The sequence below is a fragment of the Oryx dammah genome, unplaced genomic scaffold (genome assembly GCF_014754425.2).
Source record: "Oryx dammah isolate SB20612 unplaced genomic scaffold, SCBI_Odam_1.1 HiC_scaffold_28, whole genome shotgun sequence".
In the NCBI taxonomy this organism is placed as follows: Eukaryota; Metazoa; Chordata; class Mammalia; order Artiodactyla; family Bovidae; genus Oryx; species Oryx dammah.
This window is the reverse complement of record NW_024070212.1, coordinates 26384974-26412176: the sequence shown is the minus strand read 5'-3', so window position 1 is coordinate 26412176 and position 27203 is coordinate 26384974. Positions and strand designations below refer to the sequence as shown.

The window sequence follows — 27203 nt, the reverse complement described above, 5'->3', positions numbered from 1 at the left end:
AGGCCAACAGATAAAGGGACAGTTGCCTTTAGGAAGGTAATTCCAAGAGGAAGGAGTACCCTACACCATGCCCAGTCACATGGAGAAGCACCAGGGTCAGTCAGGATGTAGGGAGAGTAGGAGGAATACATGGGCCGGAGCCTTTATTTTCTTGTGAAAAGGAACAACCGAGGCAGGGTAAGCAGGCTTAGGATGGCTAGTTTGAATAAGGGGCTTTCTCTACTTGTCCAGTACCCTACCCAGGGGTAATTAGGGCAGATGGATAGTGGTCCTGAGTGTGAGAGCCGGATTAGGCAGGAGGCTGAGTACGAGCTCTGGATGGGTTGTTTTGCCTATGAGGAACATTGCTTGTGAGTATTAACCACCTCTAGGAATTAGCTAGCCCTGAGGCAGGCAGGCTCTCCTGGGGCAGCAAGGCCCCCAGACGTCAAAGCATGAGAAATGCAGAAAATAAAAAGGTATGATTAGCTCAAACCCTGATCACTAAGATGGATTAATGTTGCTGTCTTTTGATGACTCAATGAGGCCTTCCCCTTCTGCGGCAACCATGGAGATGGTTCTTGACTTGCAGGGAGTGGACCCGGCTGTGGGCCAGAAGCCGAGGCGGTAGTGGCGGGGACTGGCGGGGGTGGGGGGTGGGGCGCTTTTCCTTACACACCTGTGTCTCCTCTCAGAGAGTGAGCCCAGGCCAGCAGCAGCAGAGGCTGGTTCACCTTCAGGAAACAATGCCACCTGGTGTCAGTCCAAGTAATTAGCTTAACGCAGCGCGTGAGGTGTTATTCAAGTGCTTCTCATAAATAGGTAATGAATTACTGACGATGACACCCCAGATTAAAAACAACAATGCAGAAGAAACTACCAGTCCCCAGAAGGCACGATTAGCCAGCCCATCCCTGTCCACGGTTGGCCTTGAGTGCGGTCCTTTGCACTGCCCCGGCGGGTGGAATCGCCTTGGGAATGCTTAGAAGGCCCAAGGACTGGTGTCTTTATCGGGCTCTCTGCCCCTGGCTTCTCTCCTTCCCACTGATAACCAGTGAAAAGGAGGGGCTGACTGAAGCCTGGGCAGCATCCTGCTTCTGGAACCCGAGTTCCACCTGACATCACGCTGCCTCCCAGCCCCCCAGGCACTGAGAGCCACTGAGGCTGGGAGCAGGCTGCCCACCCCCAGGCCTGCAGAGCAGCGTCACCGCCGACACCTGCCCCACTGGGGTGTTAGTGCACTTGGCCCAGGGATCTTGGCTGCTCCTTTAGGTCCCCCTGGGCCTGGAAACTTTATACAGAGCACATTTCCTTTCTTGTCCACAGACTACAATCCCAAGCCCCACAAAGCTATTTAACAGAAAGTTCCACCATTTCCTCTCCTTTTTCAAGTCTCTATTTAGACTATTTAGACATCCCACACTCACCTCAAAGAACACATTGAATATGACAGTTCTTAGACATGGATGAGACTGTAGAGAAAACAATGTCTGGGGTTCCTTAGAGGCCATTAGAGTCTGTTTGTCCATCCAAATGGCTTGCACAAAGTAGGGAATGTACATTTTCTGTGATTTCCATCTCAGTGGCTATCAGACACCCCAAGGGCCCCTGAGAAGGTGTCAGATACACCTCTCTCTGGCCCAACTCCATCTCCTGGCCTCCTAGGCTCTGTCAGAGCCTCTTGTTTCCTACGAAATTCCCTTGAACCCTCCACACTCACCTCTGGCTCACCTCTGCCTGCGCCTTTCCAAAGCTGGTCCTTCCACCCATCTCCTAAGTTACCCCTCCCTTCTTAAATCTTGAAATTTAAGATTTCTTCTCCCTGGTTTATAAACAGGCTTCAGGGTTTTCGATGTTGAAGCGAGACAGCAATGACCCATCACCTGCACGTCCCTGTCATATCTCGCTGCCTCACACATTCTGCCTGCTTCTACCCACCTCTTGCTGTTTTCTCTACTGTACTGTCAACCACGTGTAATCTCTGAAAGCCATATTCATTGTCAGTAGCTGATCTCCTCCAGAGTTGTAAACGCGCACTGCCAAGATGTGGCATCACTGACGGATTAAAGGTGGGGAGTCTGTGGTCAGCCCATCTGAGGTCAAAGCCTGGCCTCACCTGTCAGCAGCTTCATGATGTCCTGCCACCCTTTCTATGCCTGAGCTTCCTTCTCTGTAAAACGCAGATGATATAATCCCTAAAACATGGGTCGCAGTGAAGGATGGATCAAAACCTGTAAAATACTCAGCACAGGGTTGGTACTTAATAAACGCTTCATAAAGTGACCTATTATTGTTTGTACCTGCACCTCCCAAAGGCACTTGCCCTCAGCATACCTGAGCCTGAACTTGCTTTTTCTCCTGGAACTTCTTCCACTCTGTTCCCCATCTATGATTGATACATGCCTACAAAGGCTGCAATAACTCAGGCCCAATTGTCACATCAGGTTTCCTTTGTCTCTCCTAAAGGGTCCCTCTGCCTTCACTTTTTCCCCCGGGAAGCCACTCTCCAAACCGTGAAGTCAACTCATCTTATTCGTCTCTGTGAAAAGCTTCAATCAATGGCTCCCTATAGCCTCCCGGATAAAATCCACAGTTTTAAGCCCACCATATAAAGCCCTGAGAGCTTTGCACTCTGCCTCTTTTCCAGGTCGTGCCACCCCCCTCCACCCATCCCAGCTCTGCTTCCTCCCTTCTGCTCTCCCCTGGCCAAATTGCCCTCAGTCCTCTGAGGAGCTCTGCTGCTTCAATGCTTCCTTCCTGTCCTCCCTGACACCAGCGGCGTTTCATTGCCTCATCCCTCCAGACCTGCAGCTCCCAGCTGGCCTCCTGGGCCACCCTGCCCCCACTCTGCTTCAGCGCATCAGTCTATGCGCCCCCACCAGGCTCGGCTTCCTGTATACACTCTGCCACACTTCTGTGCCTGTGCCCAGAATGCTTCCCCCCTCTTTATCTGTCAAATACTCATCCTGCAAGGTCTGCTCCCAGGGTCATAGCTGGGTGAAGCGATGCAGCGGCTTCTACAGGCTGCTCGGGTCCTGGTCCCAGCACTCTGCTCTTCCACCTCGAGCCTCTGCTGAAGCTGCAGTCTCGCCCAGCAGCCCAAGATCCTCCAGGACGGTGAGATGCGCATGGCGCCCCACCCCCACGCCTCATCCAACTTTGTTCTCTCCTGAGCCCTTGCTAAACCACCTGACATGATATACGTGCTGCTTGTTGGTCCATCTCCCCCCTCTAGAATATAAACTCCACCAGGGCAGAAGCTTTGGTCTATTTTGATGTATCCCCAGAGCCTAGAATAGTGACTGGCACAAAGTAAGAGCTCAATAAAGATTTGTTGACTAAATCGTTACATCACAGATCAAAGATACATTATCCACCTTTGTATCCCCAGTAGCTCATACATTGCCTGCCTCTAGAAGGTATTAAGTATGTGTTTTTGAATGAATGAGTGGATGGATGAATACTTTATTATGTTACTAGCCTGTTTTTAAAAGTTCAGACACTAGAGTTGGATTTGAAGTTCTCAAACTTCTAATCCTATTCACTCAATGTTGAATCCTCCATGTCTCCGCACATGCCCTTATCTTAAGCTTAACTGCTCTGCTCATGCCCTTGACTGTATCTCCACACGCCTGCCCAGACTCCAAACAGAAATACTATTTACTCATTTATTCAAATCAGATTTATTAAGCAAGCGCTTGAGATAAACCAATCACTGTTGCAACCACTGTCCTCCACTTATGCTCATTCTACTTCTTTCTTCCCTCTTTTCCATTTTTTTCTTCCCTTGACCTCATTGACAATTTGACCCTGATCATTCAGACTCTCCTTGTGGTCACTAATAACCCATAGTTTTTGGCTGCAGCACGTGGGATTTTAGTTCCGTGACCAGGGATCAAACCCACACCACTTGCATTGGCAGTGAGGAGTCTTAATCACTGGACCACCAGGGAAGTCTTTTAATATCCCATATTTTAACACCTCATCACTGACATTCAGTTCAGTTCAGCTCAGTCACTCAGTCGTGTCTGACTCTTCGCGACCCCATGGACTGCCGCATACCAGGCTTCCCTGTCCATCACCAACTCCCAGAGCTTACTCAAACTCATGTCCATCAAGTCAGTGATGCCATCCAACCATCTCATCCTCTGTCGTCCCCTTCTCCTCCCACCTTCAATCTTTCCCAGCATCAGGGTCTTTTCCAATAAGACAGTTCTTCTCATCAGGTGGCCAAAGGATTGGAGTTTCAGCTTCAGCATCAGTCCTTCCAATGAATATTCAGGACTGATTGCCTTGGTTGGACTCCTTGTAATCCAAGGGACTCTCAAGGGTCTTCTCCAATAACACAGTTCAGAAGCATCAATTCTTTGGCACTCAGATTTCTTTATAGTCAAACTCTCCCATCCATACATGACTAATGGAAAAACCATAGCCTTGACTAGAGGGACCTTTGTTGGCAAAGTAATATCTCTGCTTTTAAATATACTGTCTAGGTTGGTCATAGCTTTTCTTCCAAGGAGCAAGAAGCATCTTTTAATTTCACGGCTGCAGTCACTATCTGCAGTGATTTTGGAGCCCAAAAAATAAAGTCTGTCACTGTTTCCATTGTTTCCCCATCTATTTGCCATGAAGTGATGGGACCAGGTGCCATGATCTTAGTTTTCTGAATGTTGAATGTTAAGCCAACTTTTTCACTCTCCTCTTTCACTTTCATCAAGACATTATTTTCTTATAAACATTAAACAAGACATTAAACATAACACAATACATTATTTTCATATTTTTATCACTGACATTATTAACATATAAACAGGTATTAAACATGCCTCCATATGTGTGTTTTACATGTGTACACATATTTTTATGTGTACATCTCCGTATTTTACATAAAAAGGACTTTTAAAGAATCGGTATTTTGGACTTTCCTGGTGGTGCAGTGGATAGGAGTCCACCTGCCAATGCCGGGAACAGGGGTTCGATGCCTGGTCTGGGAGAATTCCACATGCCTTAGAGCAACTAAGCCCGTGCACCGCAGCTACAGAGCCTGTGTGCAGCAACTACTGAAGCTCAACAGCCTAGTGCCTGTGCACCACAATAAGAGAAGCCACCGCAACGAGAAACTGGCACACCACAACGGAGAGTAGCTCTTACTTGCCGCAACTAGAGAAAGCCTGCGTACAGTGATGAAAACCCAGTGCAATCAAAAATAAATAAATAATAATAAAAAATAAATAAATAAATAAATAAATAATAATTAAAAAAAGAGAACCAGCCCTTTTAAACTTCTCAAACATTTTGGATGGAAATCTAATTTTTTTCAGCATCTTCCTGTCTTCTTAAACAGAGTACTATCTATAGAATATACATCTAACTTTTATGACTCAGGGTCATCAGTATTCTATGCTGTGGTAATGTATCAAGAGGAGAAACTAGTGAAAGGAGAGTGTGAGTTTTGGAGTTAAACAATCTTTGCAATGACCCTTCCCCTTTACAGTTCCTGGGGTCTCCTGAGGTCACCTCCTGTTCTCTTTTAATGTGTTTCTAATCTACGATGGGCTTAGGAATCAGACAATGAAGTTTATTAGAAATATTTGTGAACGACACATAAACAGTGTCTAAGTAAGGGCAAGAGCTGATCTTATGTATAAAGTCATTCTGTTTTAAAGCATAACTTTATGTAATCTACTTGGTTGATCACAAGCCTTTCTCACTTAACTCCTGTTTTTCAAGTATATTCAGCATTCTTGAGGCTGAATAAGTGACTTCTTAAAAAGTGTTCCAATAGTGCATTTTACATATTCTTTTTTTGTTAATTATCTTCATGTTCAGGCTTCTCATGTGGCTCAGCGGTAAAGAATCTGCCTGCTAATGCAGGAGACTCGGGTTCCATCCTTTGGTAAGGAAGATGCCCTGGAGAAGGAAAGGGTTACCCACTCCAGTATTCTTGCCTGGGAAATCCAATGGACAGAGGAGTCTGGCAGACTGCAGCCCATGAGGTCGCAAAAGAGTCCGACAAAACTTGGTGACTCAACAACAACAATCTGTATGTGCACATGTCATAACTTTCCAATTAGACTATTTCCTGATTCAATTATTAATTTCCCAGGGCAAGTGGTATTTTATAGTTGTTCATTCATTTGCTAAGTATTTTTCAAAATGACTACTATGAGCAAATATCTGATAGGAAAGAGATAAAGACAGCATTTACACATTATTGAGAAGTGAGATAAAATAACCAATACAAGGTAGAAGGTGAACATAAAAATCCAGAGAATTCAAATGAGGGAAAGAAAGTATTTTCTGGTTGGGAGAACTGGAGAAGGCTTTATGTAAGAGATAGCATTGGTAGACAGGAAAAACTATCTTGGGTAGCATTCTAGGGTTTGCAAGAGAGAGCAGGAATGGAGATACACATGCATGATTGTGGAATTACGGTCACACTGTTGTTTTGAGAGCACCCAGTACATAGTACCCCAATTCCCCAAATGAGTTTGGTGTAAATAATAAGACCAAGGAGTGGCAGACTGAGTCCTCAGTATTACTTTTTTTTTTTTTTTTAAATGATTAAGGCTAAGCTGGAGCACTCGAGTCTAGGCAAGAGCTGAATAAGCCTGCTAACCAGACCCTAGGATATGGCTGACCCACTTTGTAACAGATAATGGGAGCTGGGTTACACAGAAAATTCAGTTCCTAAGAATTTTTTCAACTCGAATACTTGAGATTGTTAGCTAAAAACAAGCAGTAGATGGCATTTATAGGTGAATTTATCTTTAAAAAGGGTTTATTTTGCACTACCCCTCTTTGCGACAAAAGCATCCACATGGTAAGGTAGCTAGACATAATACACCAATGTGAATTAAAATCGCTTCTTATGGCAACCCACTGAGGATCTGTAGCTCACATGGGGGCTACTCAGGTGTATCATAACTAGAATGGGGGACCCCTGGCCTGTTGCAGCTTTGAAGGGTCTACGTTTAAAGATGAAAGAGACATGTTTTTACAAAGCTCTACATTTCTGCCCCTGAGCACTAATTCAGGTGGAGAGACAACAGGCTTTACCCCTAGGAAGCCGGCTGCCCTCAGGAGACAGGTAGGAGGTTGGCGGGTGGGGGGCGGTGGTTGACGCCTTACACCCCTTAGAGTGAACATTAGGGCTGGTGGGCTGGTGGGGCTGTGCGAAGATCACCTACATGGAACATATGTCCTCAAGAAATATATATAGGAGAGAGAAAGGGGGTTGGGGAGGATGGGGAAGAGGTGGCGAGGGGAGCATGAGGGCTTTAGAGGCTGAAGTTCCACAACTAAGGCTAGTCCAGCATGGGTGTGTTTCACCACCCAACTGCCCACGCTGCTTCATTAGACACCGCCTCTACTGGCGAGCACCGTCGTGGAAACTGCTGTGGGTCCCAGCCAGATTCTGGACTCTCCACATGGATCCCTGACCCTGTCCACCCACACCAGACAACTAAGTAAGAAGAGTGTAACTGCTCCTCTGAATAGTTGGCAACTGTGTAGTGCCTCCAGGGACCAGCCACTTTTCATAATCCTCACCACTATCCCGCAAGGCTGGCTTTATCATCTTCTCTGCTTTTCAGACAGGGAAACAAAGACTTAGAAACAGACCTGGTTGAATCAGGACTGGAACCTGGGGCTGCCTGCCTTCAGAAGTGTGCTCTTCTAGTAGTTTCTAGGAGACTGGGGTTGGGGGGCAGTCTCCACTCTGTTAAATGGAGGAGGAGGGGTAGAGTTAGCTTTGGGGGCCTATAGGGGGTCTGGGTGTGTATGGTTACATGTGGGGTTATTACCTGGGCTGTGTGTGAGTTTAAGTGTGAGTGTGTATGTTGTTTGAGATGTATGCATATATGGATATTTGTAGGCTAATTCTTGGAATATGTGTATTTAAGTGTGTACATGTGTGTGGAGGAGGGCGGTTTAGTCCCTGGGCTGCTATGCAAATATACGTGTTTTGCGGCTCCAGTGTGCAAAAATGGGCTTGAATTTTTGTGAATGATTGTGAGTCTGTGTGTGTGTGAGGGTGTGAGCTTGAGCAAGCGCTGTGCTTAGTTGTTCAGTCCGACTCTCTGCGACTCCATCGACTTAGCCCGCCAGGCTCCTCTGTCCATGGGGATTCTCCAGGCAACAATCCTGGAGTGGGTTGCCATGCCCTCCTCCAGGGGATCTTCCCAATCCAGGGATCGAACCCAGGTCCCCCTCATTGCAGGCGGATTCTTTACCCTCCGACCCATCAGGCAAACCCTTGAACAAGTGGGTAGCGGTCAATCTCTGACCATGTGTCTGTGATGTGTGAATGTGTGTGTGTGTGTGGTCAGCCCATGGGGTCTGTGTGAGAACGAGTGTGCTTGCGCGAGATTGTGTGCGTGTGCGTGCGTGTGTGTGTGTGTGTGTGTGTGTTCCGGGCGCCGGTCTCCTGGGGGTTGGGGAGAGGCCGGCCCGGCCCCGCCCTCCGCTGCAGGTGGGCTGGGCCCGCCGCGCGGCCGGCCGCGCTCGCAGCTCTTGGCTCGCGGCCGCGCCGGGCTCGCAGGGCTGGGCTCGGGCTGCGGGGCGGCGCCGGGACAGGAAGCGGAAAGCAGCAGTGCAGCGGCGGCGGCGGCGGCGGCGGCGGGGCTCTGCCTCTACAGGAGCCCAGCGCAGGCCGCAGAGCCGGGGCCGCTGCGAGCCAAGACTGCTGGCCGCGGCGCCCACACGGCCGGCGCGGAGGTAAGTCCTGCCGGAGGCCGGCCGCGGCTGAGCGGCAGGCGCGGGGTGCAGACCTTCCGCGGGAAGACGCCCCCACCCGAACCTGGGACCCCGCTAGCCCCTGCGTCCTCCTCCCGCAGCCCCACCCGGGACTCCGACCCCGGTTTACTGCCCTCCCCCTGCCTCTGGCCGGGAGCCCCCTCCCCTCCCACGGACCGCTGCGCGAGCTGTGCTTCCCGGGACCCCAGTCCTCTCCCATCCGCGCGTGGTGCGCCCCTCCCGCTCCGCTCCCCGCGCACCCCACTTTCTCGGTCCGGGCATTCCCTTCCCACGCCTCGGACGCTCCCTTCTCCCCAGGCTGTACTTTGGGGTGCGCGTCCCGGCCGGCAGGGAGTGGCCGAGCATTCGTACAGGCACCCGGGCGGAGGAACCCGCCGTGCGAGACGGGGGCCGGGCCGCCCTGCGCTCCCCGGGAGCCGGGCGCGCTCCGTGGTTCCCACCTCGCTGCGGAGCTCGACCCGGGAACCTCTCGAGCCCGGGGGCCCGCCCGACCCAGGGCCAGAAATCAGCACAGAGCTGGCCTGTGTTTCCACCTCGCTTCCAGAATGGAACCGGCCCAGGAGGCCGGGAGGGAGGCGGGGGCGCGAGTCCGGTTGCGCTTCAGAGAGCGCAACAGGCAGGTAGGAGTTTACTTTCAAAAACGCCGGGGTGGAGCAGGAGGTGTCCGGCAAGTCTCTGCCCGAGGCGTCCCGGTTGGAGGCGATCTTACCGCACCGGGGCAGCCTTCGCCACGGGCAGGACCTCATTTCCTCCTACAGGCTTTGAACTGCCCCGAGCAAACGCGTCCAGAGAGGTGTGAAGCTTTATAAAAATTTAAACGCGTCGGTGGCGGAGGCAGGAGTGGGGGCGGAGCCGCGGCCTGCCGGCCGGGAGATGAGCTGGTGAGACTTGGAGCCGAGAAATCCGTGGCTCAGTTTTCACAGCTTCAAAGCAGGTAAAAGGCCCACCCGAGAAGGTGTTGTGAGCTCGTTTAGCTGCTCATGAAGAGACGTTAGAGCGCTTTATGATGATGATTGTGTAGCTGACACGTGCATTTTGTTCAACCCCTTTGAGGGGGCTGTGGTTGGAAATGCATGTATTTTTAGACACTTACTCCAAAAGCTAGCAAGCTGTAAAGAATCTGGTGTTTTCACTGATGTGTTTATAAATTTTACAAGGTTGCTGGAAAAATATTATAACTTGTGTCACCAATCAGCAATGCTAATTAGCATTCTCCTTCCAGTGGGTGGGTGGTTTGATTACACAGCTCCTAGGCTCTTTAAGTGAGATGGCAGAAACTGTCTGCATCCAGGGAGATGTAATTAGTCATTTTATGAAACCACTAATTAGAGTTTTTAGAGTTGAATTAAATCAATGTGATATAGTTGGGGCTTTGATTTGTGGGAGGAAACTTTATTCTCCAGTTCAAAGAAATAACACTCTTCACCTACCCCATGAGCTTTTAGCATTCCCAGACTTTGGTGTCTCACAATATAATTAGTGAAACAGCTAGTGTGAAATTTTCACTATTACAGTGTTGGCAGTGTGACTTGGCTGCAACTTAATTTGTAAGTAAAATGGGAGAATTTTAAGAATGGCATATTTGTAAGGACGGCTTGCCAGGTAGTACATGTTTTATTGCCTTGTGTATTTGAGCGAAAGGATGAGACCGTAAAGGAGAGTGTCCTGACCAGGCCACAACGCCTTGTCACCCTGGTCCCATTGGAGATTGAACAAGTGTTGAAAGAGGAAGGTACTCTCCATCCCCCAATACACACACACACACCCTGGTTGTGACTCCAGACCTCAGGAGGAGTTGGTTTGCACAGGCGCCTATCAGATTGTATTTGAAAAGGCAGTTTCCACCTTTGGGCTGTGAGCGCCGCAGCAGTTAGAACTATTTCAGATTCATTTCATTTTCCCTGTACCTTCCACAGTGCTTGGGACACTGAACCTGTGAATAGGAGTTGAAATTGCAGAAATCTTTGTAGGTTATGAGTGGTTTGGGACAGTTTATGATTGTTGCCTACCCTCCTCTCTGAAAATAAGCAATTCTGATAATTGCTACATTACTGTATAGTTTCTATAGTTAAGAGCAGGTTCTGGAGTTAGACTCTCAAGAGTTCAAGGCCCGGCTCCAGCATTTACCCGGTTTGTGACTGGTTTTCTTAGCTGTAACAGAAAATTAATATTTTTTTCTCCCATGTAAGTCTTGTTCTGAGGATTAAGTGAAATATAACATGCACATGACTGAAAGCAGTTCCTGACACATCAGAGGCACTAGACTAACTTTGAGCCATTAGATTCTTTATGGCCGTCTTCTCTCTATAAAGTGAACTAGCTGTGGTTAGGAGACTAGCTGGGTATGGGTATATGATTAGAGCCTCGTTCTATGCCATTTTCCAGAAGGTGGACCCAACCGGATTAGGTGGACGTGGGGCTGGCCCATGTTTCTGGTTGTGGCTTAGGGCTCACCCAAAGCCTGATGCAAAGGTACATGTGTGTTCTGCCGCAGTGTGCTTCCATCCCACTGAATCCATTCCCTTCTGAATCCCACTTATTGGACAGCAGTCGTTGGACCTGGCATCACTGGATTTACAGAGTAGGTAGTAAATACTTATGAAATGTATTTTTCTGAAGCTTAAAAATCTGGCAGGGGACAAGGGGGTCACTTGAAAACAAATGTACGTCATAAGAATCCCAGCCATGTTAACCATTCACAGCTCTGCAGAAATTTATACCCAGCTACTGGGAGTGTTTCAGAGGTAATTGATGACTGGAGCCAAGAGCAATTATTTGAAAAAGGTGAGTTGAAATCATTGGCAAGACAGGTACAGTGAGGTTGACATTTTCTTTCTTTGTGAATAGTGGCCCAGAATCACTTTTTTGTAAGAGCCCTGGTGAAGAATCACTGGGTTTGTTGCAAATACACCAGTCCCTCTGATTCCCACATCGGTGACCTGGATGATGTATTATGGTTTATAGACCCCAAGTTCAGTAAAATACTTCTTCCTACCCTCCCTCACAATCGTGAGTTCCTCCAGATAAACCTGATAAAACACACAGTTTTCTCTGATACTCACTTCCAACCTGGGAACAGTAAAAGAAGACCTGCAAGGAACAGAATGGAAATCAGTAAATTAGTTAACTGTAGCTAATGGTATCCATTAAGGGTAGACGGCTCAGATGGTAAAGAATCTGCTGCAGTACAGGAGACCTGAGTTCGATCCCTGGGTTGGGAAAATTCCATGGAGAAGGGAATGGCAACCCACTCCAGTATTCTTGCTTGGAGAATTCCCATGGACAAAGGAGCCTGGGGGGCGACTGTCCATGAGGTCACAAAGAGTCAGACACGACAGCAGTAACACTAAAGGTAGACTCAAGTGGACCAAAAACATACACATAAGTTTAATGAAAATGATACAGAAGTCATGTGCCTTCTAAAAGTTTTCCTTCCAATGGAAGGAATTTAGATTTACTAAGTAGTAATTAATACCTATCAAAGAGTTGACTCATTGGAAAAGACCCTGATGCTGGGAGGGATTGGGGGCAGGAGGAGAAGGGGATGACAGAGGATGAGATGACTGGATGGCATCACCAACTCGATGCACATGAGTTTAGGAGTTGGTGATGGACCGGGAGGCCTGGCTTGCTGCAGTCCACGGGGTTGCAAAGAGTTGGACATGACTGAACTGAACTGAACTGAATACCTATCCTGTACCAGGCACTAGTCTGAAAGATTACGAATGATCTCATTTAACCCATCTTGAGCCTATAAGGTAAGCAAAATATAATTCTGTTGTTATAATTAGGGAAACAGGCACAGAAAGGTTAAGTAACTTAATCTGAGGTCACATAGCTGATAAGGAACAGAGCCAGAATTTGAGCAGTAACGATCTAACTGCAGAACGTGTGCTCATGGCTTATCCTCTGTAAAAGAAAAGTTGACTCTAAACAAAATATCTAAATTACCCTTTTCCTCGTGAGTAATTAAAAATGGGTACCTTGAGAAAAATGTTAGCTTGAAAACAATAAAAATTATAAATGCCATAAATCCTGTAGAATTCTGTATATGATAAAAACAAAATATTCAAAGTAATGCACACAGTATATGTAAACACAATTGCAGCAGAAACCTCCTTCCCTTGGAAATACATCCAGTGCAGAAGGAGCGGGATGGCTCTTTAAATTCAGCATGTGTCTTTGTACCCCTTGCAAGGTAACCGTCCAAACCCAAGTTCACTTAATTACTTCATAGCTCTAGGCAGAGCTGTTGATTTTTTATGATTTCCTTTTCTGAGAAGGTTAGCTTATGTTTACCACTGTCATTACCATAGCGTATTATTTCCCTCTTATGATTTTCTGATCACTGTGTTTTCTTTTTAAGTAGGAGTCACGTATATTTTATGTAAGTGAACATGGCTTTAGGGGCAGATAAAGAATCCTATGCAGGAGATGGACTCAGACTCGGTTTCTCCTGAGTCTGCCCATGTAGGAGACGTGAGAGACTCAGGTTCTATGCCTGGGTCAGGAAGATCCCATGGAGTAGGAGATGGCAAACCCACTCCAATATTCGTGCCATGAACAGAGGAGCCTGGCAAGCTACAGTCCATGTGGTTGCAAAGAGTCAGACATGACTGATTGGCTGAACACACACACACACTTCAAAGCCACTGATCCCCATTTTGCTTTTAACAAAGGGTGGTGAAGAAGATTCTCTGCTGCTCTTGCCGGGGAATTCCAGATTTACAATGCTGCCCTCCTGCCCCCCTGAGATGTGACTTGATGAGCGCGGAACCCTATCCTTTTGTTAGCCTCCAGTTCCCAGAAGGGATAAGTGACAGGAGGGGGAGGCAGAGAACTAATGCTGATTCTTACTCAATGTATCTGGAATATAACCTTTGCTGGTGAGAGACTTGTGTGAGCAGCAGGGCACCTCCACTCTCGGTGGTTCAGCTGTCACTGTGGAATCTAATCTCCGCATCTTTTCCCTCTGTTGTAAAATTGAGGATTTAAAATAGATGACCTCTGAGGTTTCTTCTGCATGAGTCTGTGGCCTCCACATCTGGATATCTGCCACCAGAACCCTTCCTTCACTCAGCGTTCGTTACTGAGAGCCTGGTGTGCTCCAGGGATTGAAGAGATAGTCATGAAAGAGGCCCCGCCCTTGTGGAGCTTCCTGTCTCTCCAGGAGCCAGTCCCTGTATAACTGAAAACCAGGATGTCAAGGAGAAGTACAGGGAGTTGAGACTGGAGGATCAGGAAAGGCTTCTTGAAAGAAGCCGTATTTCATTTGAGAGGGATGGGTAGGAACTGGATGGAATGAGGTGGGTGAAGAGTCAGTAGAGTGTATACACTGAGGCTGCAGAAAGGCATGGTGCCTTAGAGCAGGGGTCTCCGACCTCTGGGATCTAATGTCTGATGACCTGAGTTGGAACTGATGTAATAGTAATAGAGTATAATGTGAAATAGTAATAGAAATAACGTGCACCATAGACGTCATGCTCTTGAACCATCCCACAAGCAACCCTGCCCCCCAGTTCCATGGAAAACTTCCATGAAACCAGTCTTCCATGAAACCAGTCCCTGATGCCAAAAACATTGGGGACTGCTGCCTTAGAGGACCTTAGAAAGAGAAGGAAGGCCAAGAAGGAGATATGGGCAGGGCCTGGCTGACCAAGTGAAAGGTTTTGTGTTTTATTCGAAGCGTAGCAGAATGCCATGGAAGGCTTTCAAGCAGGGAAACAACATCCACACTGTGACCTGAGAGATCGCTCTGGCTGCTGCCCAGGCAGCTCCAGCCAGAGTCTGGGTCTTGTCAGGGGTCAGCATGATGGAGGCACAGTTCTGCATTCCAAGGATCCACATTTACACCTTTTTATGACCCTATCCCATTCAGGCTAGTGCACAGCCTATTGGTTTATTACCCAGGGAACCCAATCCCTCTTTATTACTTTATCTTCCCGATAAGGCATCCCCCTCTGACCTCATCTGAGGTCTGCTAATTTCTTGTGCATACAAGGGAACTATCTTCTAAATGCATTGCTGCAAAGATAAGCTTCAGGATGTGTTTTTCTGTTAACCATACCAAAGCTCTTATGTTGGCTTTTGAAATGAGTTCACTCTGGATTTTGTCAGTTTGCCTTTGGCTGCTGCTTCTTAATCCTCACTGAGATCTTGAAAAAAATTGATAGCTCTGAGAGAAACTGATGTAGAAGGGGCCCGAGTTCTGTAGAGCCTGGATTCTGTGAGGAAACCTGCAGGCTTTGTAATAGTTTAGCCCTGTGTCCCCAGAGCCTGGAGGAAGCGGGTGGCTGAGAACCAGAAGAGTGAAGGGTGGATCCCAGGGGACAGAGGGCACTTAGTGACAGTGAAATATGTGGGATGAGAGGGAGAGGAAGTTATGAAAATGGTGCCGGGTTGGCTCTGTAGGGCCAGTAGGGTAACTGTACAACTCCGGTGAAGGAAATTGAAAAGAATAGGCCGGAGCACTGGCGAGCATCTTGGGGTTGATGATAATCCCAAGTAGAGCAAGAGGGGTCTAAGTAGGAAATGCGAGTGTGTGTGTGTGCTCAGTTGCTGAGTTGTGTCCAACTCTTGGTGACCCCATAAGCTGTACCCGCCAGGCTTCTCTTTCCAGGCAAGAATACTAGAGTGGGCTGCCATTTCCTACTCCAGGGATTCTTCCCGGCCCAGGGATCGAACCCGAGGACCTGTGTCTCCTGCATCGGCAGGCGGATTCTTTACTACTGCACCACCTGGAAAACAAGTAGGAAGTGTGCACTGGGCATTTATCCTTCCAGTAAGTATCATCTGGGTACCTCTTACGTTCAGTGTATCCAGGAGCTTGTCCTAGAGTAAATCCATAGATGGAGGAGAATAATGGGAGAGATTTTTTTTTTTTTTTTGGCTGTGCCCTGTAGCAAATGGGATCTTTGTTCCTTGACCAGGTATTGAACCTGAGCCCCCTGCACTGAAGCTCAGAGTTTTAACCACTGGGTCAGCAGGGAAGTCCCATAATGGGCAAGTTTTGAGACTTAAGGGATGATGGGGGAGAGGGGAAGGCACATGGGAGAAGTAGTAGCATAAACATTGTTGCCTTGGAGGAGGACAGGCAGTAGAGAGCTCCGTGAGGGCAGCCGTGTGCCGTGGACTGCTGTCATTGCTGTGCCCCAGCATCACCTAGTAGGTCTCTCATGGCCCCACTAAACATGAAGGCGGATGAATGGATACATGGCATAAGAAGGTCGAGAGAGGGAGAACAAGGAGGGGACCTTTGGTTCTGGCTCATGGCAAACTGGCATCACGGATAGCATCACCAACTCAATGGACATGAGTTTGAGCAAACTCAGGGAGATAGTGGAGCACAGAGGAGCTTGGCACGCTACAGTCCATGGGGTCACAAAGAGCTGGACACAACTTAGTGACTGAACAACAGCAACAATCGGTGGCCAACTTAGAGCTGTTTCAGTGGAGTGTTGAGGATGGAGAATTGGGGTGACGAGGGAGGGGATGGCAGGATCTACAGATCACCCCTTTGATAAGTGTAGGCAGCTATTGTCTGGTGAGAAACCAGACAAGGGCAGCTGGTAGACTGGAGGTGAAGCCCTCCCCCTAAGGGCACTGGGGAGCCCATGATTTCCTCTGCGGGACATGCCCGGAGTTGCTTTACTGGACGGCTGGAGGTTTTAATGAGGATGAAGGTTGACGTCCTTTTGCAGAAGGACAGGGGGAATAAAACTTGGGTTAGCATGTGCCAGAGACTTTATTTTGGGAGCTTCCAAAATAAATTGTAAATCAGAGCTTACAACAACCCTAGGAAGAGACTGCATTAAGTCTCTCTCTCTCTTTTTTTTTTTTAACCCAGGGGAGGTAAATTCAGAGGGGAGCGTCTGTCACACTGTGTCATGGCCAGGAAATGTGAATAGGATCAGCCCAGGTCTTTGGAGCCTGGGGTGCCTGCCTCTGAGACACCTTGGCAGCATTTAGCCGGAAATAGCTAGAAGCTGGCATGGAAAGGAGACTCGAGAGTTCTGGGTTGCAGGGCAAAAAAAAAACAGGGGGGGGGGGGCATAGACATTGTGGATGGTAAGTTCAGAATGTAGGAGATGGCAGTCAGGTTTCTGGGCCAAGCAGCCTGGTATGAGAACCTACAGGTTAGCAGAGAGCTGGGTGAAAGGCCTTCGGGGAAAGGGGCTTATTCAAGGGCAGGTCTGGAGATTTTGGCTCACCTTTTAAGGCTGATGTCTGGCAGGTATGAAGCAGAACAAGCAACAAGGAAGCAGAAAGGAAGTGAGAGTCTGAGGTGCTGAAAGCTCATCGAAACTGTTACTGAATCTGCTGAGAGGCAGAGTAGGGAGAAAAAAAAGGGTGAGCTGATTCTTGAAGTCTTCTGCAAAAGTAGGGGTAGGTCCAAAATCAAAAGTATTTTAAAAATGCCCACTGTGGGTTTTTTCCCCCACACTGATTCTTTACAGGCATCTCACAAAATAGGCCACTTTATTTCCACTTTATGGATGGGGAGCCTGAGATTCCGAGGGGCTTAGTAAGCTTACCTGGGTGGACCTAGTGCTGTCTGGCTGCAGGTGAACACAGGTACTCACTCTGGCCTGCTCCTTTCCCAGACTTTCTCTTACTGAGAGGGACATGGAGAGCCGCCGGGTTGAGGACTGTCACAGGAGTCCCGAGAACTGCAGTTGCCTTTATCTGGCACATTGGAGTGGTTCTGGGTGCGATCACAGTTGTAGCTTGTTCGTTTCTCGCATGCCCTTTTATTCACATTTTACAGATGCGGGTTTCTCTGTGCTTGCTAAGTCACTTCAGTCATGTCCGACTCTTTGTGACCCCATGGACTGTAGCCCACCAGGCTCCTCTGTCCATGGGGACTCTCCAGGCAAGAATACTGGAGTGGGTTGCCATGCCCCCTCCTGGGGATCTTCCCAACCCAGGGGTCAAACCCAGGTCTCCCGCATTGCAGGCGGATTCTTTACCAGCTGAGCCACCAGGGAAGCCCCCAGCTGAGGGTAGTGATGGTATTTGCAGCCTCTTTGTTTTTTCCTCACACTTATCTCACTGGCTCTGTTTGCAGTGTCAACTCACGAGGGTCACTGGAAGAAGGAGCCCTGAGGGGCGGAGACCAGCTCTGGGATGAGGGGTGTAGAGTTCCTTTTTGTCTCGAAGTAAAGGTTTTTGACATGTGGGGCTCAGGAATGTACTTGGAAATGTTTCCAATTTATTTTTATTGCATAGCAGTGTCTAATGAAAGTGTGGCAAAGACCCAGGAGCCTGCAACAAACAAACCACCTGCTTTCATTTTCTGATGTTCCCTCATCCTCGTCCTTACACAAGCAGTCTTGTCATCCAGTCGCTCAGTCGTGTCCGACTCTTTGTGACCCCATGGACTGCAGCATACCAGGCTTCTCTGTCCTTTACTCTCTCCTGGAGTTTGCTCAAGTTCATGTTCAATGAGTCAGTGGTGCTGTCTAACCATCTCATCCTCTGTGATTGTAACTGGAGTGTAGATTTCAAAGTCTGTCTACAATGCTATATGTAGCCTGCTTTTTTTTTTTTTAATGTATTTCTTTGGCTGCACTGAGTCTCATTTATGGCACATGGGTTCTTTAATTGTGGTATGTGGGATCTTAGTTTCCCATCCAGGGAGTGAACCTGGGCCTCCTGTGCTGGGAGTGTGGAGTCCTAGCCACTGTACCACTAGGGAAGTCCTGTAGCCTGCTTTTAAAATTTATCACTAGATCATATAAACTTCCATTCTTTGTAACTATCATTTTAAACAGCGTTATGATATTTCCCTGGGCTTCCTTGGGGTCTCACTGGTAAAGAATCCGCCTTCCAGTGCAGGAGATGCAGGTTTGTTTCCTGGATTGGGAAGATTCCCTGGAGAAGGAAATGGCAACCCACTCCAGTAGTCTTGCCTGGGAAATGCCATGGACAGAGGATCCTGGGGGGCTCTGGTCCATGGAGTCACAGAAGAGTCGGATGTGACTTAGCGACTAAACAGCAACAACAATGATATTTCTTTGGATGAATGAATCATGTTTCCCTTACCAGTTCCTCCTTTTGGGGAGCTTTGAGAGTGTTTCTAGCTTTTCACTATTATAGGCAATGTGCTAATAATAGTTTTTCTTTTAAAAACAGAAATTCTAGAAGTTTGCATTCCTGGATTAAAGAATTGAGAACTTTTTTTTTTTTTTCCATTGGCTTTCGGAAACTGTGAGCAAATGGCTTACAGGCTGCTTCCCTGGGTGTTGTTTTGTAACCGCCACACTGACAGTGGGGGCTGGACATGGCGTCTCAGGCCTGGAAGCCCGGCTGCCAGGGCTGTGTCCTGGAGATGGCCCAGGGCCAGGTCTCTCCCACTTCCGGTTTACTGCTGCTGCGGAGGGGTGTGGCTTGCCTCCACCCACCTGTCCCCCTCCCAGACACCTGAGCGGAGCATTTAACACCCTGGAGCCTCACCCTTGCTCATGTGTTCCATAACAGAGATCCCAGAGTGGAGGTTGCCACTGTCATTTATCTTCCAATTTAACTTCCTTGAGGTTGGCTTTGAAGGTTGATATCTTTTTTGTTTGTTTGTTTTTCTCATTTTCCCAGAATTTGTTCCAGTCGAAGAGTGTCTCCTTGATTCCCAGGCCCTTTGAGGTCTGAGGAGGCTAGTAGGTGAAATTCTCTCTACCTCTAAGGAGAAACAGTACCTGCTCCTGCAGTGAGAGCGAGCCCTCCATTGCTATGGATACCGAATCCACGTATTCTGGATATTCTTACTATTCAAGTCATTCGAAAAAATCTCACAGACAAGGGTATGTAAGCTCTTGCTTGTTCCACTTTTCCTCTGGGGGTGGAGTTTGCAGGTTTCTCAGGCTTCCTGGACTCACTTTCACAATCCCCCTGGGGGGCAGCCAGCACTGGAGTTTCAGTCCACTGGTGCCTGAGAAGCTGAGCTTTCAGAACCTTTTAACATGCATTGGGAGGAACTGTACCACCAATTTACATTTTATAGCCACCATTACCGTTGATGACCTTCACTTCTCACAATTGATTTTAAATTAAAGTTGCTCCCTTCAGTGGAAATGTTTTTCATTTCTAAGTACTTCTCCAAGATGACAGTTCTTCCAAAAGCTTTACTAAGAATCTAAGTGAAAGTTTTATTAAAAAAAAGAAAAAGTGTTAATTTGTCTCTTCTTACCCAGAGCTGCTGACTCATGGTCCATTATGCCCTTGCTTGTGAGGTTTATCCACTGAAGTGGCAGGTTGGCAGGCTTGGCCTGGTGCCTTACATATTCCTCCCCCTGTCTCTGACTCGTCTTCCCAGTGAACAGGCCTGGGTTTTGGACATCTGACCTGGGTAATGGGGGGTGCCAAATTTGCCCTCCTCTGTACAGAATGAACAGGTCTGCACTGGTGTTCCTGGGGCCTGCCGTGTTACGGACCTGCAGAATGGTAAGGAAGTGAGTGAATGAAGAGGTAGTGCCAGGCCAGTGAAGAGTGTGGTTGATACATTTGCAGTGCTGCCTCTTACCTAGACCCCTCATCTGTAAAATGGGGCGAGCAGTTCCCTCCTCATAGGGCTGTTGGGAGGATTAAATGAGATGACGCCTGTGAAGCATTTAACCCAGCACATAGTAGGACACTCACCAGTGCCTGGATTTATGCTATCAATGGCCCTGGCATTTCAGCACCACATTTGAAGGCCCCAGTTGACCCCAGTCCACATACCCAGGGAAGAGCTGGGAATGGTGATTGTAGTGGGTGTTTCCCTGACTGAGCAGTTCCCCATACAGGCAGCTAAGTGTAGAGCAGGATTTTGTTTTGTGAAACTGCAATATGCCACATATATCTAATTGACTTATTTATTTGTGAGTCCATATGGATCTACACATGCAGAAAGAGGTCTGGAAGGATAGTGTCCAAGCTGCCCCAAGTGGTCCTCCACAGGGAAGGGGTCCACACAGGATGGTGACTGATGGGCACTTAGATGCTTTATCTTTCTACACTTGTTCAATCTTTTATAAGTATATACATTTTGTGATTAAAAATACAAATAGAATAAAAATGTAAAAGACCTTTGAAGATTAATGACATGAGAAAATATATATGAGGCCATGTTACTAAAAACCAAGATTCAAAACTTTGCACATTATAATAGGTATATATTCTTATGATGAATGGTAACATAGTTTGTGTGTGTGTTTTAAACTTTCATTATATTCTAAATTTCATGTATTGCTCTTACAATCATAACAATCTGGGGAAAAGAAGTAAATGAGCTTGTGCTGGAACCCAGGCAAGACTTTCTAGTCAGCATGGGAAACAGAAAGAAGTGCGGCTGAGTGAGGCCAGAGCCCAGATCCTGGGAAAGTCAGGAACCCTCTGGTGAGAAAAATTTAATCACCAATTTCAATCAGTGGGTAAACATATCAGATTCGTTCTAAAATACCAGAAACAGCTGTTTAAAAATATCCACTCTTTGAACTTACCCGGGAAAAGCAGTTCCCCTGTCAGCGTGCCAAGCTTCCCCGTCGTACACCGTGAGGAGCGGAGTGGGAATCGGTTGTTCTCTGGGTGCTTGGAGATGAGTAAAGCAGGGATGTCTTGCAGGGTTCCGAGGAGAAGCCGTCTCTGGCCTCCTTCATCTGCACTCATGTTCCATCCCAACACCCATTGCTCTGTGTTCCCTCAGCCCCTTGGGGCCCCCAGAAATTGATACTGTAGAGCTCATGTGGTAACTTTAAGAGACTATAACTTTCCATGAAAATAGCACACAGAACTCTGAGTACCTTCTTGAACCCCTACAGAAAGCGCTAGGCAAATGATAATACAAGCTGAGACTATTAATACTTTAATCAGGGATGTTGCTGAATGCCTACTCAGGAGGGCTCTGGGTGAGAGATGACCACTGGAGATTTATAGGTGCGCTCCCTGGTGTCTTTAGAAAAACCACAGCCCCTGAGATGACTCCCATGACAGGGCATAGTGACTGTGGGGTGGAGGTTGTAATCCATAGATAGTAGGTGTCAGGGGTCCTTTGTCTGGGTGTAAATGGTATTGAACAGTCATAGTAGCCCTCCACAGGCATGCCCTGGGCCCAGCAGAGGGTAGTGTATCAGCGGGGAGTATCCCTGTGAAGGCTGCCTTGCTCAGCGATTTGCATGGCAGAGTAGGGAAGGAGTGGGACCGTGCTCTTTGGGAATCTTCGTAGAACTCTCAGAGAGGAATAATGAAGGGCAACGAACTTGATATGCTTGATGACACTGAGATCGTCTTTGAGTACTGGCAGAGTTCCAAGCAGATGACAGATGACTTTTTCCGACAAAGCAGCTAGTGGTCTGGTTTTTTGATACCTCCAGAGGGCATCCAGGTAACCTGCTGGGAAAACAACGCAGGCTCCAGCCGGCCTCACCTAACCTTCGGGTTTAGAGCACCAGTTCCTCGGGTTCATTGCAGCAGTTTCCACCGCTGTTCACGACCACTCTGAGAGTGCCTGTTACGATCCTGGGTCATGGCCGCCCATCCTCACAGCAGCCCTTAAACGGTGGGAGGGGGGACCCCTGCTCAACAGGTGATAACACTGAGATGCAGAGACAGAGCATTATTTGCCTGAAGTTATGAGGTTGGTGGAGAAGGCAATGGCACCCTACTCCAGTACTCTTGCCTGGCAAATCCCATGGACGGAGGAGCCTGGTGGGCTGCAGTCCATGGGGCTGCTAAGAGTCAGACACGACTGAGCGACTTCCCTTTCACTTTTCACTTTCATGCACTGGAGAAGGCAATGGCAGCCCACTCCAGTGTTCTTGCCTGGAGAATCCCAGGGACGGGGGGGCCTGATGGGCTGCTGTCTATGGGGTCGCACAGAGTTGGACACGACTGAAGTGACTTAGCAAATGAGGTTGGTCGGGACCTTCAGGTTTCAGGCCCCATTCCTTGCTGCTTTGCAAGCCATGCTTTTCTCCCTGGGCCATGCACAGTGGAGAGCAGCAGGAATAACTGGTAGGGAAAAAAGGCCTGGAGGGTCAGCCCTGGGCCTGATGTGTAAAATGCATTGTCCAATAGAAGCTGCCAGAGCGTAGGGGGAGTGGTCCTTTTGTTCTGAGGCCGCTTCAGAGTCAGTCTGTGCTGTGCCTGGCCCTCCCACCCGAGAGGAAGCAGCCAGCCAGGCCCTGCAGTCAGTGGAGAGAAAGGACAGGTAGTGGGTGGTGGTAGAGAAGGAAAGGGAGGAGTAACCGGTAGGGCCGGCTTTCCCCCAAATAGAAATAGACAAACACCAGAAATAGAGCCAAGTCATCTTCCCAGGAAATGCCGATCATCAGTGGGAATGGTCTGGGGCTCAGTGGGGATTCTGACTGGAGTGAGAGAGACTTTACAGCACCCTCCCAGAGCTCAGCTCTAGGATCGCCTAAACACATGCATTTGCACATGCACACACCTGCAGGTACAGACAGATGCCCGGCCTCCAACGTGTTATTGCTTGCCACCCCCCATCCCTGACTTATCTTTACTCAGTACAGGCAGATGCTCCATGGAGACAGGCTCAGAGATAAAGATACAAGGATTCCTGTGGCTCACACACCTGCCCAGCAAAGGTGTGTAGGTGATCAAGACAACTCAGGTGGAGCTGGAAAGACACCCGGTGCTCTTGTGTTTGAAAAACCCTTTCAGTGGTTTGCTAGCCTACCCCACGTCTCCTGTTTCTTTTAGACATGGTGAACTGATGGTCTTCACCACTGTGTGTGGCGGGGGGCGCTCTCCCATAGGTACTTGGCACGTCCTTGACATCACAGCAGTTAACACTCTGGGGATGAAAGTTTGGGTACCAATGCAGTGAGGCAGCCATACTAGGCTCATAGCTCTGCATTCTGGAAAGTGCTGTGTGGCAGCATTTTTGCTGGACTTCTCTATGTAGTCCAGGCTCAGGCACCTTCCCAGAGCAGTCATTCAGGACCAGAGATTTTTACAAAAGCTGAACAACAGGTCTTGCTCCCTCGACAAGGACCAGCATGATGTGCAGCCCACATTGAGTTGATAGGGTAAGCTTTCCATTGGCCCCTTACTTGACAGCAGATGGAAAGCTCTTGGTTCTGGACCCAGTGCAGTGTCCTGAGTCCCACTCCCAGCCTCATCCACTTAATGCTGTTTTATTGTAGAAGCCACACTGTACATTGTATAGCTAAGCATTGCATTCACGGCTCCCATTATCAGGCCCTCACTGTATACAGGGCATTTCACAAACAGGGCGATTAAGTGGTAAGTTATTCCACCTACCTCCTCCCTGAGCAGCATTTGGGTGGGAGAGCCTTGAGCAGTTTCCTGCATCCTAATCAGCGGGGCTGCTGATGAAAAGGGCAGATTCCTGTTGTCTCTCTGCTCCAGACTATTTCTCTAGGGGTGGGGCCAGCGAACCTGTACTTAATCTGCACCTCAGGTGGCTTGTCTGTACATTCACATCTTGAGAAGCACTGGTTTAGGGTTTCGGTCCTGGAGGATGAGAAACCTTCCGGGGGTTATCAGGTAATAGTTCCTATCTGGTTTAGCTCTGCTGTTACCAGAGGAATTGTAGAGATCGCTTCTCCTTTGGGAACTGTTGGGCCCTTTAAAAACCAGACTAGGCCCACTGGGGTCAAGTCGAGGGATGGCTGGCCCCCCAAGAGGCTGTTTCCAACCCTGAGTGGTTCCCTGCCTGCTTCTGGCCCTAGTGGTGTTCAGGCTGCAGGAATTGGCACACAGTGAAAGAATTTTGATTGCTGGTGGAATTTGTGCTGTCACAGGATTTGACCTGTGGGCCCAGTGAATAGATAGATGGGTCAGGGGAGCACGTGACTTGGCAGATGGCAGGACAGTGATAGATGTGAGAGCCGTTGGGGAAAGTGGGAACAGAGCGAGAAGAGGAGGTGCCTCGGTCTGGCCTGGCTGAGGTGGGGCCCCAGGGAGCAGTGATTCCAGACTTAGTCTAAACAGCTCGTTCTAAGACTGACCAGACACATGGGAAATCACTCCCAAATCGCTTATTGTTTCTCACAGTGAGTCCTTTTGAAGTGGTTGTCTTTGGCAGGCCAGAGTGTTGGGCACACCGCTTTGTGTTCTCCAAGGTCAGGGTCCAGTCACGACTTCTAGAAGTAGCTTCAAAGGCAGATTCCGCAGCTCTGGTAGTTCAAGTTCAGGGTGTGAGAATGAGCATTAGGAGTTCGTAGGCTAGAAAATCTTCCATTAGCTCTTCCAATGGTGCAGCATAGTGGGTCTGAATCAAGAGAGTGGGTCCACACCCTGCTCTGCCGCTTACTCTGACTTTGGGGAGTCACTCAACCTCCATAAGCCTCAGTTGCTTCATGATTAAGATGGGGACAGTAATACCACATAGAGTTATTATTGGGATTGAACAAGTTTCATATAATAAAGCACTTGGTAAGGTGCTCTTTGGGGTCCCTGGGTGGCACAGTGGCAGAGAATCCGCCTGTCATTGCAGGACACTCAGGAGACCCGGGTTCGATCCCTGGGTGGGAAGATCCCCTGGAGGAGGAAACGGCAACCCACTCCAGTATTCTTGCCTGGAGAATTCCACAGACAGAAGAGCCTGGTGGGCTACAGTCCATAGGGCCGTAAGAGTTTGACATGACTGAGCGAACAAAGTGCCCTGTGTGTTGGGGTAGGGAGCAGAGTGATCGTCAGTGAAACACATCTCTGGATAAACAAAATTTCTTAGCCATTTCCCTAGTTGCCCAGTTAAAATAAAACATCAGTGTTGATGAGAACACATCTCTTTCTGGACTCTTATTTAGCAGTAGATTATAATGATAGATTATGCCTTAGGAATTAGAGATGCTATCACTGACAGCGTCTCTGGGATGGCTGGAGCCTCCCTCCCCTTCGAAAGAATTAACCAGGACTTATCCTAGGGAGGTATGGATAAGGCAGAAGTCTGACCACAGGAAGTCTGCATGTGATTCTGTTAGCTAAGTAGATTAATAGGAGAAATACTGTGCAAGGTAAGAGGGGTTGATTGTATGTTAAAAGCTGCTTTTTCATCTTTCTCCAAGGAACACATACTCTACTTCACCAAGTCAAGTCACCATTCTTTGCCAAGTGCTGATGGTAACAGCAATAATTATAGCTTTTGTTAATATTATTGCTACTATGTATTATTTCACATCCCTATATCTATGTGGTGTGATTACTATCCCCATTTCATAGATGGTAAAACCGAGGTTTTCACAGGTTTGTTGATTAAAACACACAGCATGGGAGCTATGAGTTCACTTTTATTTGGGGCTTCCTGAGAACTAAAGCACAGAAGACAGCATCTCAGATAGCTCTGAGGAACTGCTCTGAAGAGGTGGTAGGGGCTGGGGGATGAGCATATGTATGACTTGACGAAGAGGGTACATGCAGTTAAGCCCACATCTTGGTAGAAGGTTGCTGCTAGTCACGAGGAGCAAATGATCTCGTCACGATTTTAGTGCTTTTCTAAGTATGAAAAGATGTGAGAAATTGGGTTCATAAAACTTTCTCCTGAAAATGTCTTGTCTGAAGTCCTGTTCTGCCAGTTTTCCCAGAGCATAGATGGTCTCATTCCTCCTTTCTGCCCCGAACTCCCTTCAGGGGGTCTTCAAGGTCACCGACTGCAGGGGCTCTTGACTTTACCCTTTGAGCCACTTGTGAGATGCTTTCCTTAGGTGGCAGGTTGAATTTGTGCAAGCTCGCACATCAGATAGGAACAGAACCAAAATCTGACTGTCCGTCTCTGCAATGTGTGCGCGCGGTGCTTCTGTTCTGTCCAGAAACCTTGGGGAGGAGGACACCTGGGTAAAGAACGGGGGACTGACATCAGGGCGACCTGTAGGACAGAAGTTGAGGGAGCTTATTCTTGGTCACTGAGGGGCTCCTTCGGTGGGGCTCCTGGGTGGACTGTTCACAGTTGCCCTTGGGGGTACCAGTCTTCATAGATGATTAGTGCCCAGGTCATGACTTGCACAGTGTTAATTCCTTTCGTAATTTCAGCACTGACCCACAGCAGAGTGCTTTCCTAGTCACCCTAGAAGGTCACCCAGGAAGTTCACCTGGGGTAAACTGATGCAGCAGGCTGCTTTCCTTAGAGAAAAATCCCCCACACACACAGAGACACACAGAAAGGGACATACAGACACACACACAGAGACACACAGACACACGCACGCACACACACGGTCATGTGTGTCCCTCTTGGTGTCATTTGTCCTTAGAGAAAACACGCACGCACACACACACACACACACAGAGACACACAGACACGCACGCACACACACACACACGCTCATGTGTGTCCCTCTTGGTGTCATTTGTCCTTAGAGAAAAAGCACACACACACACACGCACACAGAGACACACAGACGCACGCACACAGAGATGCACAGACGTACGCACACAGACGCACAGATGCACGCACACACACGCACGCACACACACACGCTCATGTGTGTCCCTCTTGGTGTCATTTGTCCTTA

The 27203-nt window shown here is 48.3% G+C and overlaps 1 protein-coding gene across 3 annotated transcripts in view; it reads left to right on the top strand.

Moving 5' to 3' along the window:
* The first annotated feature begins 8605 nt into the window (after window positions 1-8605).
* The window catches only part of VANGL1 (VANGL planar cell polarity protein 1), a 60470-nt gene continuing 41872 nt past the window's right edge, over window positions 8606-27203 (top strand). The window contains exons 1-3 of one of the 3 annotated variants that reach the window (XM_040230964.1): window positions 8606-8697; window positions 9495-9670; window positions 19327-19532. In XM_040230964.1, the coding sequence (XP_040086898.1) occupies window positions 19462-19532 (71 nt within the window). In that variant the 5' untranslated portion in view covers window positions 8606-8697; window positions 9495-9670; window positions 19327-19461. Of the gene's footprint in view, window positions 8698-9381; window positions 9671-19326; window positions 19533-27203 lie in introns of those variants that run through there. The other 2 variants (XM_040230966.1, XM_040230965.1) reach the window with 2 other exon arrangements.